General features: G+C 30.3%; 1 protein-coding gene across 1 annotated transcript in view; it reads right to left on the minus strand.

Annotated features, from left to right (window-relative positions):
* Nucleotides 1-6465: 6465 nt before the first annotated feature.
* Nucleotides 6466-19311, minus strand: part of LOC129219797 (solute carrier family 41 member 1-like) — a 47677-nt gene continuing 34831 nt past the window's right edge. The window contains exons 12-14 of the mRNA XM_054854100.1: nt 17635-17783; nt 9165-12160; nt 6466-9126 (exon numbers count right to left, since the gene is read on the minus strand). Of these exons, the coding sequence (XP_054710075.1) occupies nt 11975-12160; nt 17635-17783 (335 nt within the window). The 3' untranslated portion in view covers nt 6466-9126; nt 9165-11974. The remainder of the gene's footprint in view (nt 9127-9164; nt 12161-17634; nt 17784-19311) is intronic.

Here is a 19311-nt window from a genome sequence, read left to right on the forward strand (position 1 = left end):
CGCAATAGACATGAGATTCTGCATTGTGTGAGAACAAGATATAGTACAGGACAGTAGCGTACATAGCACCCCCGCAACATCCACGGCGCGGGGGAGGGCGCACGTTCTAAAAATATAACGCTATGTTAAAATTAAAAAAAAAATCTTAATTCTAACTTTTTACACTTATGAATATTATAGGGGAAGGGCGCACTAAAAAATCTTGGAGGGGGCGCATCGAAGTTTATGTACGCTACTGTACAGGACACAAAAATTTCCACACTGCTACAATGTCTGCAATCAAATGTTTTTCGTTTTTCAAACAAAAACAGAGAAGGGAAATTTAATTCAGAATAGCAGAAGCAAATATTCGCCGGGGAAAAAAATAATAATCTTTACTAATAATAAAGCTGAACGTCTCTCTGTCTGGATCTCTGTGACACGCATAGCACCTAGACCGTTCGGGCAATTTTCACGAAATTTGACACAGAATTAGTTTCTGGCATGAGAGTATGCACCTCGAAGCGATTTTTCTAAAGTTCGATTTTGTTCTGTTTTTATTCCAATTTGAAGAACATTTTACCCCGCAAATTATCATTTCGTGGACAAGTAAATTACCAAATTATCATAACGTGGAACCGCAACATGGGAGAGCAAAGGAACATAGCGAATGGGGCTGTTTCCTTCAGTCAAAAGTAGTACTTTTAGTCACTGAAATTAATCTATTGAGCAAAAAAAGAAAATATAACATGGACCCAGAAAATACTTTCATTTTTCCAACAGTTATTTTTTAATTAATTATTGTTAATCTCCCATTTTTCAAACAAGGCGTGGCCTTGATAACATCACAAATGATGCACTTTCTACCGCGATTCCACGTTATGATAATCAAGAAGCACATTAAAATTGCGCTCTACGCTTGCTATCAACCCTATCGTTGCCAATACACGCGAGTAAGGATGCGAATTAAATATTTTGCTCTGTGAATGGCAACACTGTATGGAATTTCATCATTTGTGATGTCATCAGACAGAAGCATAAACATTGAAAGCGCGCTGATTTACGTATTTTTTTTTTTTTTTTAATATTAAACTTAAACAAATTATTTAAAAAGTGGTCAGATCCTATGTTTTTAAGCATGCTCTTTCAGAAAAAAATACTTTTAAAATTTTGGAAACGACCCCATTGGCGAGAAATTCATCATCCATTTGTAAATATACAGGGGAACCAAATGACCTTTTAATTTTCTACTACGGGCAAAGCCGTGCGGTTACCACTAGTAATATATAAAACTAGTTATTTTTTTCTGGAGCATAAGCCCTCAAACCTGGGGCGCTCCCCCGCGTCACGAGCGTTTCGGAGTGCTATTTATGCCACTGTATTCAACGTGTATTATCATAGGCGGCTCGTGCACCAAAAAAGCGGGAATTCAAAAGAAGTGTGAAAAGTAAGGGATTGGTGCCTTTGAGGCTATTTTATTTCCTGTAAAATTGGGCTATATTATTGAAGTTTAACATTACTGATTAAATGAAAATATGAAAATCTAAAAAATGCAGAATATGGCCTCAAAAATCGGGATGGATGGCCGCCGTCGACTTCCCCCTTCCAGTTCAAAGTTTCATTTTTTGTGAAATATGATTAGAAAAGTCTATTTGTTTATTTATTTATTTATTTATTTTTTAAAATAAATCAATCCACATTTTGAAATTTCTTTTTTAATCGATAATTAATTTTTAACTTAAAGTATTGAGGGGGCAGTTGCCCCCTTCCCCACTCCCCTCGTACGGTCAGCCTCTATATGTATGACTAAGGCGTAAGATGCAACCGAATGAATGAACTATTTCAAATTTTGAGTAAAATACGTTCAGAATCAAACCACAGGAAGGCTTTCATTGAAAAATATTTCTAAACCATGCTGTACAGCAGCACCTACCAGGTGCTTTTAGTATCATCTCTTGCCAGAAAACTGATGCGAGGTTCGCCTACCATTTGTACTGATTTTCTCCAAATTTTTAACCCCACCTCTTTTTTTTTAGGTGTTTCAATTAATCAATTTCTTTTCTTTTCAAACGAGGAAATATTGGATAGCATAAAAATATTAGAAAATACAACAAAATCAATTAAAAGTTAAAATAACCGGATTTCGTTTTCAAACACACATTTAGAAGGAGAGAGATAATAAAAGGTTTCCAATTAGCTAATTGAAGTATTTAGGGGAAAAATACATTTTAAGAGTAATAAATTTATTCAAATTTGTTGGACTATCAGATGTAAGAAATCATTCTGGCAATTCCAAAATTAAAGAATCTTTCTCTTCCGAGTTTCACTAAACATGAAGCAGAACAGAATTAGTTGAATGCGCAGGCGCGAAAGGGTTATTGACCCTTTGCTCTAGACAGTGATAAGGCTAGCCGTAGTCGAAAAGTAGACGTACTTCCGGGGTGATTTTCCGATTTTCGAAAAAGAAAAAATGTTGTCTGGGTGAAATACCCCACCTAATGTCCTAGATACGCTTTAAATTTCATAATCGGAAGCTACTTTCGTTTTTTTTTTTCGTTCAATAAAGAGAAATAATAGAAATGAAACAAGTTATTTCGGAAATTGAACACACGAAAAGATAAATCAAACACTGATGAAAATTTTAGGTACATCACAGTATTTTTTCGCCCTTTTCTAGTCTCCGAAAAAGTAGAAGTATACTACGGAAGTAAAAATACTCAGGGCACTGCGACGCGAAATAAAGGAACGCTCCGATGGGAGGTCACTGCGACCTCTCAAAACTTGCCACATTTTGCCTTGTCCATTCGACAAATTAGAAAATACTAACGCAGAATTGCGGGGCTTTTTTTCCTTCATGCCTATACTCTCGAATCCAGACCTTTCAAAAATAAATAAATCAATAAAATCGGCGGTGACAAACTGAATATGGATAGTTTTCCTAATAAGTGTAAAATCTATTTTTAGACATTCCATTTTCTTCCTCCTCTTTTCCAGTGATACCAAATCTTTCAAGATCACCAGTCTGCCTCGCTTATTTTTAGATCAAACTGCTTACTGGTGATATTTAGATCTATCCTACTCACGTGCGTAAAGGAGTGACCGGACCAGTCTTGCAAAAATTCCTCTTCCATCCCCTATGCTTTTTTGGTGTAACCTAGCTTGACCTGTTTCAGTTAATCTGCTTGCACGATTTGCTAGCCTATGTGTGTAATCCGTTTGCAATAATAAGCGATCCCCTTTTTAGATTTTACATGCATTTTTTACATTCAGTGTTATATTCTTTGCAATAGTTTAAATGTGAGTGTTTTTAACCTTTTAAAGTTATTGCATAGACTAGTATCGTTTTTACCTAATTTGCGGATTATCCGCGGTTACCGCGCCACCCTATTCCGCGGATAATCGGGAGTTTACTGCACTCTTTAACTATGTTCTTAATCAAATAGTTGATTCCATTTAATCAAAAAAAAATAAATTCCTGTAAAAATCAAGGAAAGTAATAATTAAGTCATTTTCAAAATTTGATACACATATTGTGATACTTTGCTTTTCAAAATTTATTAAAAATAATTTTTGTTATCACAAAATGAAAAAGTTTTTATAACTAAAATTTTAAGTATTGAAGTCTACTGATAGCCAGTGCAATGCTCGTTTAGTTAATATATAGGCCAGTGCCAATAGCTTTGAAAATGGTAAAAAGTGAAAAAATTTAGAACAGGATAAAACCAGTTAGAAAGGTAAAAAAATCTAGTAACATTAATAGGAAAAATAAATTACGGGCGAGCCGAGTTCGGAAAGGGGGGTGTAGGGGGGGGGGGGGAAATGATTTATCTCGATTTCCGGAAAAACTAAGAGTCCTATCGAAAAAAACTAAATTAGAAAGTTGTTGGTAATAAAAAGATCTACAACTTTTGTATTTGCATTTTTTTTCTTTAACCTCAAAATATATGCGAAAAATTCAAAAAATCGACTTTTTGGTTTTTTATTTTTATCTCTCACAAAAAAAAAATTTTTCCACTAAATTTAATGAAACGTTACCTTATTATGTCCCAAATACACTGTAATTTTTTGGATTTAAAATATTTATTTTTTTCTGCTTATTTTGATTCAGTATTAAAAAAGCATGAGAATTTTCAATCAAAAAATCTCACGTCAAAATATCTGATTTTTTTTTAAAAATCGGAGCAAGTTTTTTTCGTTGGAATCTCTACTTTTTTATGGTATAAAAAACAATACACAATACTATGGAAGCTTTTCGCAAAAAATTAAGAAAATCAAAAAACTCGAATTTGGAAAAAAAAAAAGTCATAACTATGTAAAAATTTTAAGCTCTATATTAAAATGTTACACTTCAATTACTCGAAAAATGAACTTTTCCATGCTACATTGACACAAACTGAAAATAAAAATATACGACAATAATTAAAAATCAAGCTACATCATGCGTTTGTTTTAGACTTCTCATCCACCATTAGACGGTGACTGCAGTGCCCCTATAGTTTTTTGGAGTTACGAATAGCAAGCTACACTGTAGATGGGATAAATGAGCTACTTCACTAATTTTGAACTGTGTTATCTTGAATATTATGAAAAAAATCAGTTTTCTAATTGTGTTTGCTGTTAATTATTGTGTTTGCTGTTAATTTAATAAATAGCTAAAAATTTTCCATAGTGATGATTTTTTTTTCAAATTCGAGTTTTTTTTTTCTTCATTTTTTGCGAAAAGTTTCCATAGTATTGTATATTGTTTTTTACACATTAAAAAGTAGAGATTCCAACGAAAAAAACTTGCTCCGATTTTTAAAAAAAAATCAGATATTTTGACGTGAGATTTTTTGATTGAAAATTCTGATGCTTTTTTACTACTGAATCAAAATAAGGAGAAAAAATAAATATTTTAAATCCAAAAAATTACAGTGTATTTGGGACATACTAAGATAACTTTTCATTAAATTTAGTGGAATTTTTTTTTTTTTTTTTTTTTGTGGGAGATAAAAATAAAAAACCAAAAAGTTGGTTTTTTGAATTTTTCGCATATATTTTGAGGTTATAGAATAAAAGTGCAAATACAAAAGTTGTAGATATTTTTATTCCCAACAACTTTCTAATTTAGTTTTTTTTCGATAGGACTCTTAGTTTTTCCGGAAATCGTGATAAACCGTTTCCCCCCCCCTTAAACCCCCCTTCCCGAACTCAGCTCGCCCGTAATTTATTTTTCCTATTAATGTTATTAGATTTTCTTACCTTTCGAACTGGTTTTATCCTGTTCTAAGTTTTTTTGGTCTCAAACATTATTGGCACTGGTCTAATAGGCATGTTTAGTTTTTAAATGCGCAATACAATTTGTCAAATGCACGCTGGGCAAAGTGAAATAGTTCATTTTGTTTATTTACTCAAATTACTTATGCCTTCATTAATTCATCTTTATTCGTTCGCTTATTACTTCATTATTTTAATCACTCATTTTTTTTTCTCATGCATCAATTAACCAATTTATTTATTTGCTTATGTTTCATTATTTATTCTTTAATTTGTTTATTTATTCATTTAGTTGATGTAATATACAGGGTTAGAGGCAAAATATGAGAAGATGATGTTACGATATTGAAATATTATAGCTTAAAACTGCGATACACACAGTCAATGACTAGAACTAAAAAACAAAGAAAAACTTGCATAATTGACGATGCAACAAAATAAAGGAAAATATGTTTTTTAAAGTAAATTTTAAAAAGTGCACAGGATAATTAAGAAGTACCCTTTCCTAGACCCCCAAAATCAATTTTAGTAACTTGTACGTTTTACAATTGAGTAAAAAGGTTTAAAAGAGAAAATATTGATAAGAAATAGTTCTATTTTTGAACTTGTACAGATATTTGTGTAGGCTAGATAGGCAATATATTGCATTTCAAAAAAAAAAAAAGTATAATTTCTGTGTTACTTCCAAACTTTAAGAACACATTCACAAGAAAAAGGAAGTATTATATTTTTATAAACATCAATATTTGGCTAGTTTGAAAAAAGAAAAAAAATTTTTTAATTGCACACAGTTTGTTTTTAATCTCTGTGTTGGTTAATTTTAGTTTTTGATATGATGAATCATTTTGATAGCAGTGGAGAAAAATACTAAAATTATGTCAGTTTATTATAATATAGTTTCTATTATGATCTTGCCATAAAATAAGGCTGGTATATTTTGAAAATGGAATTTAAAAGCTACCCCCTACTCCAACAAGGTTCAATTTTTTAGTTGTAAAGGAGAAAATATAAATGATTTTTTTCTTTTTATTTATCTACTCTAAATTTTCCTTTTGGGGGGGGGGGGACTTACCTTCATTTTTTCCTTAAGAAATTTTTGAGATATTTCGATCACAAAGCCGAGAGGAAAAAACTTTGTTTGTGCAAATCAAAAGTAAAATTTTAAATGTACAAGTGTTTCATTCTTCACATGTCAAACATTTCAATAAAAAAACACGGATAAATAAATATTGAAATTTTATTTATATATTTTATAACAACTCTTACATTACTCACAAAATCTTTTCATTGATTTTTATTACACAATCAAACATTCAATTTGTAATATAAGGATTCAAAATCAATTTTCAACTATAATAAATTTCTTAAACATTTTAGGAAAACACACAAAAGACATTTCGGCGAATAAAATCAATTATATTCAAAAAGAAAGGTTTTTAAAATCTCATTACTAAATTATCTTGTTCATAATTAAATATGTTTACATTTTTTAATCTTTCTCTTCAGATATTTAAGCCCAAGAATTTGTATCATATGAATAATATATAGTCTAACCACGAAATATGTGGGATTTTGATGCACACGTTTTATCATGTCACTCGGGCCTTATTAATTTATTGCAGTCTCTTATTTGAATATGCAGGGAAACAAAAATTTTTTATGGATGCAATAAAAGGAAAATCAAATGCTTACATTTCATCCTGAGATGTAAAAGCAGAATGGTAAGCTCAAAATTATGTTGCAAATAAATTAATTTTTATAGTGAGAATATACATAAAATATAGCTTAGTTTTTAAAAAAAATTATTGCTGTGAACAAAATAATAAGGATGCAAAAAAAAAAAAAAAAATTCTATGGGGTCTCTTGGACGAACGCCCACCACAAACATCCTTTCACAATTTCTTTGACCTTACTTTTTTTAACATATAAAGATCAGAACTGTATTCCCACAAACATGTTTTTCCAACTAAAGCACTAATTCTATATAATTTAAAATAATAATTTAAATCAATCTGCTTCTGTGGAAAGCACCATAATACTGAACAAGGCTGAAAGGCAATACAAATATATCACATATGAGTTTTAAATGCATAAAATTGGTGGCAAAGTCAAATAATAATAATAACAAATGTAATAAATAAATGAAAATCAGTATCTTAACTTAAACAAAACAAAATGATCTATACAGCATTTCTGTTAAATTTGTATCAGGTCTTTTTTATTTAAAATGCATCAAGTTGAGATGCATGTTCTTTTGATTGAAATTTCCGGAAAAAATCTTAATGTTAATGCAATTAATATATGATATAACAAACGTCAAGATTCATTTACAATTGCACATTACAGTTCTAATTATTTTGATATAATTTGGTTTTTTTTTAAAATATTTCCTTAAACACTATACATTTCATAATTTCTTTTAAGTTTTGATTGATTGTTTTACTAAATGAAGTTCTAATATGCTGAATATTGAGGCAATTCTTTTAAATCTTTCTTCATAAAATCAGTTTCAAAGTTTAAAAGCTGTAATCCTTCTTACATACATTTTTTAAAATTCATATTAAAATGCAATTCATAAAAAGTAAACTGAAAATATATTCAAGATTTGTGGTTAAAAAAACGTGAGAAGGAGAAAACCTAACGAATTCAACAGAAATAATAGTAATTTGAAAATATTCATTATATTGCATTTGAAAAAGTTACATGGAGGGATTGATATGTAAAACATTTCAAGGATGGAGGTAGCTTGAGAATAAGATTCTCCTTTCAGCATTAAAATATGAAACTTGGGTATGAAATGTTCAAACCTATACAGGTGATTAACACCTTTTGATACAAACAGGGACTAAAAGTTCATGATAATTTGATTCACGTTTGGATTGTAACTTTGAAGTCTAGTTATAGGTTGCCTACAATTCTAGTTTTCTATAATGTGTCTGATGCTTTTAGTAATTATTTTCTAAAAGCATTGTTGAGAAGAAACACTCTGTGGACCATAGAGTATACTCATTCATATGTATTATGTCCTTTCAAAAACGATGATAACGTTTAAATTTCTAAGTATCTAATCCAATAATTTTTATTAGCACAATAAAATTTATTTAGATCAATTTTGATTATAAAGTAACTCAATGGATTTGAGTCAAACAACCCTCTACCTATTTTTTAGTTACATAAATAACACCTTTCTCTCTATTAATTAATAATTTGCAATTTAAATTAAAAAGAAAAGGAAAACAAAGGTTTTTAAAATGGCTGTAAACATTAAACTGTGGTGTATTATCTTAGCAATGTTATTCAAATGTAAAAAACAAATTGTGTATTAGCTATCACATTGTGAATCAAAAATTATTTAACAAATCTAAAACCAGTTAGTAGATTACCAGTCTAATAAGATTGATTTAATACATAATGTTTAACAAAATTTCAAATTGTTTTTAAGTACATGTGATAAAACAAACAATAAAATAAAAATAATAAGTACATAAAATAATTAAGGCTTAAAAGAACATGCCATTGAATAGACATAATTCAATAGTTAAAAGATCTTAATATTATAGTAATGTATGTACATAAGGGGAATGAAATTAACCATACAGCATACACTTTGGATTTTAGCAGAAGCGGTTACACATCCTATTTTTAAGACAGTAGCTTCTTTACACCATTAAATATATTAAATCAGACCACTAGCTAATGTTCTGATCTTAAATTAAAAAATGAAGTAGCTATAATCAGTATTAATTAAATTAGTCACCTATCAACTCTCTACAGTAAATTAAAAAGTTGGTTGGAAGAAGAGCATCACTTGGCATAGCTCAATGTGTTATTTAATGCATGCTATTATGTAAATTATACCGAAAAGCAGCCAAAAAAAAAAAAAAAAAAAAACTAAGCACTTTTTTTTAACACACTTAAGCAATTTTTACACTAAGCACTTTTTTTAATGCAGTAAATTTCTCACAGCCAGCCGGGGGGGGGGGGGAGTCAATTGCCCTCTCCGCCCCCCCCCCCAAGTGACAGGTCTAGTATTAGTATCAAGTAATCTTGATAAATCATTCTCTCTCTTTTCTAATCCTCTTCTAAACTGTTAAGTCTGTTGAATAGGAGCTGTGGGTAAATTTTATCCAGTTCCACTTTTGATTAAATTGTTCTAATTCTTAACTATCATTATCATTTTACAAATTATCATTTTGTTAATAGGTTGTTACACTTTAATGTCCAATAAAATCATCAGTTGGTTTTTAAATAGTTTTCAAAATTATTTAAGTATGTTACAAGAATATGCACTTCCATTGCATTGAGTTACTGCAGCTGCTTGTTTTGGAAGTGTTAGATTTTTTATGTTTTTAGCTTTCAGAAGTGATATAAACTGATAATTACTTTTTTGTTAAGTAACTTCAGTAAAAAAAAATAGTTTTTACAGCTTTACTTTGCAAATATAAGTATTTGAATACAATAACTTTTTTTTTTTTGTTACTATGAAGTGTATTCATATAATGTCAATTTAGAGAGCAAAGAAAAAGAAAAAAGGTAAAAGTCAATGCCAGTAAAAATATAATGTGCAACTGCTTGTGGTAAATACCAGAAAGTTAAAATCATAAATACACTTTCAGATCCATGACCACTAGCTAACATTTTTTCCAATAAAAACATATTTTTTATTGGAAATTATATACCATAATTATATACCATAAATTACTATTATTTTTAAATATTACATTTTAGTAGCACCAAATATAAATGCATCTGCAACAAACAAATATGTCATACACACATACACATCCACATAAGAAATCTTTTTAAAAATATTTGAACCATAAGATTATATACGTTTTTAATAACACGGTTTTAAAAATATCAACCAAAATAATAAATATTTCAAATATTTATTTTTTAAAACAGGCTATATGAGATCATGTTTTGTTAGCATCAGATGGAAGAAATCACAAGAGCAATTTTTCCAGTACAGTATAACCCCGATTTAACAATTGTCAAAGGACTGGAAAAAGTTATCCTTAAATCGACAAGCATAGACATTCAATGCAGTCAAATCCGGACTGGTGAAATGTATCATTAAATTGAGAAAATCAGGTATCGTTAAATCAAAGTTATACTGTATGTTATGTATAATCAAAGACACTTTTAAATACTATCATAATACTTCAAAAATACGAGTAATGACATTAAAATTAGCACATTGTTTTGTTGATAATTTGCATACTGGTTTAACAGTACTTGATTCATTTTTTTTAGTTGAAGAAAATTGTTTAACTAGAATTAATTTGACTATCAGCAAGAAGTCAATAAATTAACCATCAAAAACTCAGCATTTACACAAACAACAGAAAAATGAAATAATATAAATTAAAAGATCAGAGTTATCGACAAGAATTTTTTACAGAAAGAGAAATACAATCACCGGGATAACAGAAAGTTAAAGCTCCTCTCTATAATTCACAAAAATGACTTAAACATTCACAGCAGGAAGTAAGCTAAAGATTATTCGTCAAAAACACACTCAAAAGAGAAAAAAAGTCTGTGGGTAGGAAAGAAGATATATTATATGTATTCAGAACAATTTGTTCAAAGCAAAACAACAAAAATCAAATTGGTGTTCACATTTCCATAACTTTAAATTGAACAAAAAAAGAAAGAAAAAAACCATACTTCTTTATGAAAGGAAAATAGTACATCTATTTTCAACCTTCTCACAATAACTTCATTATCGTAACATTAGCGATAAATCGTTAAATTTTTTGATCCATCACCTATATCTTTGAAACATCACAATATGTGATCTTGCACTGTGGGAAAAACTGATCGAATTTTGTGAAAACACTTACTGAATTTTGTGAAATTTACTTTCAAGAAAAAATTAACTGATATTCACTTACAACAAATGCAAAATAATAATTTAATGCAAATTTATGTGAAAGTTGTTAACAAAATGGAATTAATTCACTGATGTCAATCCCTACATTCCATTTTTAGGTTTCAGAATTTTGTAAAGCATCAGTTTTTAGAGTTTGGAATTTCTAAAAAGGTCTGCAAATAGAGAATTCCTCCTAAATGAACTCCTGTTGTACAAATTCATTTTTGTACAATGAAGAGAAAAGGTTTTCAGAGGCATTTAACAAAAGGTAGATGGTTTACGTTGGCTTCCAACAATACTAATTTGTAACAGCCCAGTTATCACATCCAGAGACTGCAGTTTCATTCTTATTAGAACTCATCAGTCTTGATTAGTGAATAACCGAGCTGGAGGCAGATGTCATCTCATTGAAGCTGAGAGAGCCAACAAACTGGTAGACAGAATAAATATACCTTGAAAGCGAGTGTCCACAGCATTTTGCAGTTCAACACGTGAATTGAAGTTGGTTTGATTCTTTGAAAATATATTGCAAGTTTTATATTACAACTAAAAGATAGTAAACTCTTGTCATATTAGCTTAATACTGTTACTGTACAAACATTGTGTAAAAGGGTAAAAAATAATATGGGTGACAAAGGTTAAAATGTATAAGGCTTTTGTATAAAGTAAAAAATGACTTAGAATTTCTAACCCAAAATACACAATTGTAAGAAATGAACAATTTTTCTTGGAACTAAGGAAAACACAGAAAATAAAATATCAAAAATCTAACAAACGTATCTATTATAACTTCAACCAAATAATTTTTTTCACATTAAAAGTTGATGAGCAGTCTGTTAAAAATGGCTATAAACAGTTTTTGTGCTAATCACCAACGTCGGCATCTCTGTCACCAACGCTGTACAACAATGCAAAAGCTATTGCTAACAAAGCAGTGCCCAACAGATCTCCCAAAGCAGTGAGATAAGGGATGGCGGAATTGTCTGGGTCAATGTGCTTGATCCACATCCAATGAATCATGATGTGAGCAAAATAGAGCAATAAAGATACCTAAGGAGGAAATTTAAATTTTATTATAAAAAAGGCATAGAACAAAAAAAGTATTATTACCTAAAGATAGGAATTCGACAGTTAGAATTCAGACACACCAATAAATTTGGACAAATATTAGAACAACAAATTATATTTGGACATTATCTAGAATTGCTCGTATCGTAGAATGGACAATTTAAAATATAATTTTATATGTTGCTAATAAGAGCAATATGTAATGCCCAAATTTGCAAAATGAATGAGATCCCACGTATGTTTTTCAGGGTTACAAGGATTTTGAAGCCCATATATATTACTTAGGGTATGTTTTAACCAGTCTTAAATGAAAACAATGAGAATTTCAATGCAAAACATACAAGGTAATGTTTTTTTTATTACTAAAGCTTTTATTTTCTTCAAACAATGTTGTCTCCTTCTAAGTAGTTCCTTTTGGCAGCTATACACTGCAGAGTCATCATTTCTATTCTTGGTAGCAGTGCTGAAAGGCATTAACTATCAGGGTCTTTTATATGTTGGTCACATCCTATTGAATATTCTCCCAAAATGACTTCCTTTCAAAACATTTTCCAATGTGTGTGTGTGGGGGGGGGGGGCTCGTAAAACTTTTTATGGCCACTGGCAATCTTTTCAAGAAGGTAAATGCACATGTTTCTTTGACTGCCCTTCTACTCAGTTGCAAGTGGGGATTGCAGTACCAGACCAAAAATTCAATACCGGTATTCGGTATTTTTAAAACGTCATACCGGAATACTGGTATTAATACCGGTATTTTAAATTTTTCAAATAATGTTTGAAAACATATTGTTTTGTCGTCACATTTCAGAATTTTGTACAAAAATAGTATTATTTATAAAAACATATTGTGAACAAATGTAAAATGAAGGAACAAATATCATAATAAAAAATCAACAAAACCATGTAAAAAACACAGTGTATATATTGAATTTTCAATAAGCCTACAACTCATTTAGTGCTCAACTTTCCAACAATTAAAAATACTCTTTCTTATTTCACACAGATCGGTGGTACTGTTAACAATGCGCAATACACCCCCCTCTAATTGTCTAAAAGTCTTTTAACCTCAAATAATTCGGTCTCTTGCGCATTATTTTTGAAAAAATCCTTTTGTGTGTGTGTGAGTGTGTTTTTGTGTATTATAAATTTTTTTTTATAGATTTATAGCTAGTTGTAATTTCTTTCTGAGAAACGATACTTTTCCATTATTAAGATCATTTTCTCTCAAGCAGAAGATGTTTGTGAATGAGTTTTATTATTAGCCCTTTGGTTAGAAATTTACGATAAATTTGACTAAATTTAATCTTGTTAGTTTCTCTTAATCGTTTTCGCGTTCTTTTCAAAATTCTTTACAATTGCAATTATGTAAATATCTGAAAATATGTTTCAAATGATTATACTTAAACTCTATGAAAAATTTCAAGGCACCATATAATTTCTAAATATTATCTTGTCAAATATAAAGCGAGACATGACAACAAACCAATATCAGTGACAACAAATACCATTTGTTTTACTAACAGGAGAAAGTTTTTTTTTGCCGAAATTCAGTATAGTTGAGACAAATAAAGAAAACGTCAACAAGTTTTTCTGCAATTGATAGTTGGAATAAATTATTCGTAGAACAAATACTCTCAAAATTAACTTTCATAAAAGGGAGAGTGAGTGATCAGGGAAACAAAAAATTAAAACATGATGCACAAAAATCAGGTTCATCTCGCCATCTAGTTATGAAAATATCATTTTGCAATCTTTCTGCAACTTTTATTTAATAATATTCTATTAAATTGTGATTTTGAAGTCAAATTTGTACATCAATAGATTGATTTTGGTTCTGTATCATGGAAAAATAATTGTACATTTAAAATATAAGCAGATATTTACTTAGTTAAATTGAAAATTCTTTAATCAAAACTATTTATTATTTTCAACTAATACTGAAAATACCGGTATTTTATCTCAGCAAATACCGGCATTTCGAAAATGCAAAATTGCTCGAAATACCGGTATACTGTATACCAGTATTGCAATCATTATTGCAAGGTTTTCTACATGGTTTTTGCACATACCTCACACAACTTCACCCTTCACTTTTCGTAACATATAAATTTGATTTCTGCACAAAAATATTTAAAACATATTTAACAAATGTTTTAATATATTTTTGGCCATTAATCAGTAATGGGAGTCAAACAATATGCACCAATTCACATGAACCACTTCTTAAAAATTCTCCAAGCTAACTGGTTTTCAATACTTAAAAGCTTACTACTGGTTCATATACTGGTTCTTAAATTTCTTAAGATCAGCAAAGCGGGTATAAAGACTTACAAATTATTTGAAAAATTTGAAAAATTGAAGCGTTGCAAATTCAACAAAAATTCATAACAGAGATTTATAACATGTTTTAACCCTCCACACTATTTATGTAAGCTTTGCTGAAGCTAAAAGAAGCTTCAACTTAATGAGTGCACTGCGTTTAGATTACATAAATAGATTGAAAATAAAAAATATTTGAAACATAATGATTAACTTAGTTGGATTACTACTAAAAGATTGGGACCCAGAGTTAGTGGTAACACAGTGGTTCAGCAATAACAAGCAATAAAAATCACAGGGTAGATGAAATCTCAAAAAATTTGAGGGGTACCGACAAAGAAACATCCAGAAATTTTTCAAGGAGGGGGCTGTTGATTTTCTAACTTACCTTTTACTAGGTATCTGATTGCACAGGCTTGAGGGGCTTGCAGCAGCATTTTTATTTAAAACAACTAAAATATAGTGATTTAGCCAAGGGGTCCCCAAACCTATTTCATTTCTTTTCGGTTGAAAGGGGTGCTCTAAAATTGCACTTTAGAACTACAATTTGTTGGAGGAGTGTTTCGAAACTCCCTCCTCCTAATATCCTCGAACTCTAAAACTGCATTTTTTGAAACTTCAGTTTCAGAAATTACCGGAGAAAGGTCACTGAATCCATTTTCCCCCGTAACACTACCTGAGATGTCTACAACTGCGACTTAAAAGTTGCTAAATGCCCCGGGAAGGCCTAAAAACGTCTTGTCCTAACATTGCTAATGAAAGTCTGAAATTGTCTTTTTGAAACTTCTTTGAACTTTTTGAAACTCAATTCCAAAACTTCCAGGAAGAAAATTTCAGCCCCATTAACTTCCTTAAACTTATCAAAATTTACCTACACTTGCGTTTTAGACTTTCAGTTCAGAAAAATTGCCAGTGCAGGGTCCCTCAAGGGAGGGGCGATTGCCCCCCCCCCCTTGTATCTGCCCTTGGGTACCGATTTTTGAATAATTTGAATGCCAACACTGGCATTTTTTTCTTTCAGCACCAGCACCAGAGGTGTTTCTATAGGGTAATATCCACATATGCTGTCAGGGGTCTGGCCAGAGGATATTTGGGTCCGTTAACGGACCCTTCACAAAAATCCGATCAACCAAAATGGACCTTTCACAAAATCCCGATCAAACAAAACGGACCTTTCACAAAATCCCGATCAATCAAAACGGACCCTTCACAAAATTCTGATAAACAAGATCGGATCTGTCACAAATTGTTTATTGAAAGAGCAAATCTGAAAGTAAAATGCATATTTCTGTGTATAAACCGATAATTTTTGGAATCTTTTTTAAAGTCAAATTAGAGGAATCAGCTTATACAAAATCGGCTAATTTTGAAAAAAAAAAAAAAAAAAAATCGGCACTCTTGCGATGCTCCAATGCTCCTGCAAGCGATAAATAATTGCTACTGCCAAATAAATATAATGGTTGTTTATTTTATCACAGCTAATTAGGAGCGGTGTTGTAAACTTTTCTGAAAAGGCATTGGTAAGCACTTTTCTCCGCTCATGATTTAATAAACAATAATAATATATATCTGCGAAATGAACTTAGAACTGCAAAGGAATAGTAAGGATGAGGAAAAAATATGATCGCTTCAGATAGGGTTACCAACTTCAAAATTATCACCACTTAGCGTCTGGCGTTGAACCTTTATAATGACTTGATTAGAAAATATTCTCATCATTTTGCCAGCTTGTCAATATTTGCGTTTTTACGGTGCAGTGCGATGTTTGATTGTTATTTTGGGAGAAAATTATATGGGTTTTGATTTTTCGATGCTAACAAGGATGATTAACTTTAAATAAACTCTTTTAATTACCGTTTTTTTCTTTAGATGTCTACATTTTGAAAAATGTAATCTTTTAACATCCGATATGAGAATCATATTTTGTTCTTTTTTCAAGCTAACTTCGCTTCATTAGGATTCAAATAAATGAAAAGTCTCTTTATTTCTGTTAGAACTCTCATTTCAAGTTTTTAAAGCAAAATTCCATTTTCTGTTATGAGTCAAAAATTAAAATGCTGAATAGATGGTTTATTTTATTTTATTTTTTGGGTCAACTGTGTCCACAGATATTAATGATATGTTTATCATAGGACTCTAAAATGCAATTTTAAAATAATTTTATCAAAAACATTTCTTTTATAAGCTGTTTTTATACTTTTGATGCCTTCACTTTGAGACTTGCGATCTCTTTGCATCCGCTATGGGAATCCGATTTTACGAAATTTTGATGATTATTACGCTTTGTTAAGAGGTAAACAATTGAAATATCTTTTTATTTTTGCTAAAATCACGGAATTTATAAGTTTTAAATGAAATTCTGTGCTTTTTAAGAGTGTCTTGGGTCAAAAAGTTGAATGCTGAACCCTATTCTGAATTTTGTTTTATTTATTCATGTTTTTGTTACAATTATTTTAAGTACTGTACAGAAATATATCTAGTATAATTTAAGAAATGTAGAATGGTAGATAAATATTGATACTTGGAACAGCGATGTCCCCCCCCCCCCTCCCGCCAAATATCAGAAAAAAAATCCAGAATGATTTTCTCGACGTAGAAGAGGAACACACTCAACTTTAAGTTTAATTGATGCTGTTTGTGCCATCTCTAAATTCTAAAATTTTGTTTTGACAATTTTTTTTTTGTGAAATTTTTTTGATTTTTCACAAAATTAATTCATTTTTCACAAAATTATTTGATTTTTCACAAAAAACGGACCCTGTGAAAAATCCTGGACAGAGCCCTGGCTGTATACTCCAAAATTTTTCAGACATATTATGCACATGATCACATACACATATTGTGCATAGTGAATGACTGGGAGCATATCCTCAGAAAAATTTATGGGAACATCGCTGACCACCACACAAAACTGCAAACAAACCTTTCTTACAGCTTTTGTCATATTTGCTTTGTCTATACTTGATACTACAGTTGTTATCATTAAACTTCCTTGAAATAATAAAAAGAATGAGTTTAAATATCATCTATATCTTGTGCAAAACTCAAGGTCTACTTAAGGATACACAAAATAATCTTAGAAAACAAATAATCTATAAAGTTTATGAATGAAAAAAATCAGAAAAGGGAGAGAATACCTGTATAACAGCTGCTAATAAATAAAATGTTAAAAAGGTGGGGGTGATGGATGTGTGACCAGCGTTAATAAATCGAATGCCATAAGTGAACACAAGATGGCCAGGAACCACCATCAACATAAGAACTCTAGCAGTCACTGAGTGTGGACCTAAAATTGAGAAAGAAAATTAATGCATCCAAGCAATGGCAGGTCAAGAATCAAACAAGTGTTGCAATTTATCTGAGTTGAGGAACAAAATATGGAACTCACTATGCTCCATACTGTAATAAAAAATTTTCCTACAAATGCAACAATATTTCTTATATTTTCACTCAGTACTATTTAAGTAAGTTCTTTTTTTCTTTTGACTTCATTTTACATAGTAAACCAAGTATTGTAATCACAAAAAAACTTTCCTCATATTTTAGCCTAAAACTCCAATTTAATCACCCTAAAATTTACGTTGAGTTTTTTTTTTTCGGCACATTTTGCACGTGCATATGTACTTAGGAACATATAGATACCAGAAATTTTCATTTTGACAATCTGCGAGTTAATTATCAAGGGTTTTCTTGGGACGTCTGAATGTGCATATGTATGTCTCTCCACATTACTCAAAAATGGTATGCCTTAGAAAAATTGAAATTTTGTATGTAGACTCTGAGTTGGGTCTAGTTGTCCACCTCCAGTTTTGGTTGTATTTGGATGTTCCTAAAGAGAGTCTGTTACACCTTTTTGGAGCAAATTGGTGTTAATTTCAATGCAGAACTTAAATGTCATAATTTGGTGACCAATTTGGAATATATCACTAAGGTCACCAGGTTTTTGTTGCAGACTTGGCGATATATTGTCAAGTTGATGACAGATTTGGTGAAAAAAAAAAAGATTTTTGAATCTGGTTCCAATTTGATGCTATTGGCCATATTTTGTGAAATGGTCACTCAATCATGATTAAACTGTGGATATTTGGAAAATGAATTCCTGTAAAACACTTTTCTACATTGATTCCCGACAAATTGGGAGTGTAACTATCTAAAGTGTTTTCTTGCTCACTATTATGTTACATTTTCGTTCTTTATACACCTTCTACCTTTTTTTTATGCAGTTTTTGATCACAGACGTTAATACAAACATCACTTGTCCTTACTTTTGAAAGTATAATTCTCTATGTTTACAATACTTATTAAATCATGGAAAATGTCTAAAATGCTATTTTCTCAGGAAGTATTGCTCCTAGTGCTCGTACATGAGTGCACACAACCCTTCTTTTGAGTTATTAAAAACCATTAGTTATTTAATAGACATAAAAAGAAGTAGTGAGTGGTCCATCAGATTTTTTTTTTCCTAAAACTAATTTGATGTTTCCTCTAAATCAATTTTTAAAAATAAAGAGGCTACATAAACTTTTGCTCCAGACCAAATGGACCAAAGCCAAATATGTTCCAAATGATCCAAACTAAGTTTTTTTTTTTTTTTTAAATCTATTTTAGGTAGTCATTAAACATATAAACGAATATATATATATATATATATATATATCAATTCATGTACAGTACAACCTTGTTTAACTGGCCTTTTTTGATCCCAAATCTGTAGATAAATTTTAAAAAGTTTATGTTTACATCAATAACAGTTTAAAATTATAACAAATATTTAAATAGAAGTATATATATGCCAAACATTCCCCTTAAAAGAA

This window comes from Uloborus diversus, chromosome 4 (genome assembly GCF_026930045.1).
Source record: "Uloborus diversus isolate 005 chromosome 4, Udiv.v.3.1, whole genome shotgun sequence".
Classification (NCBI taxonomy): Eukaryota; Metazoa; Arthropoda; class Arachnida; order Araneae; family Uloboridae; genus Uloborus; species Uloborus diversus.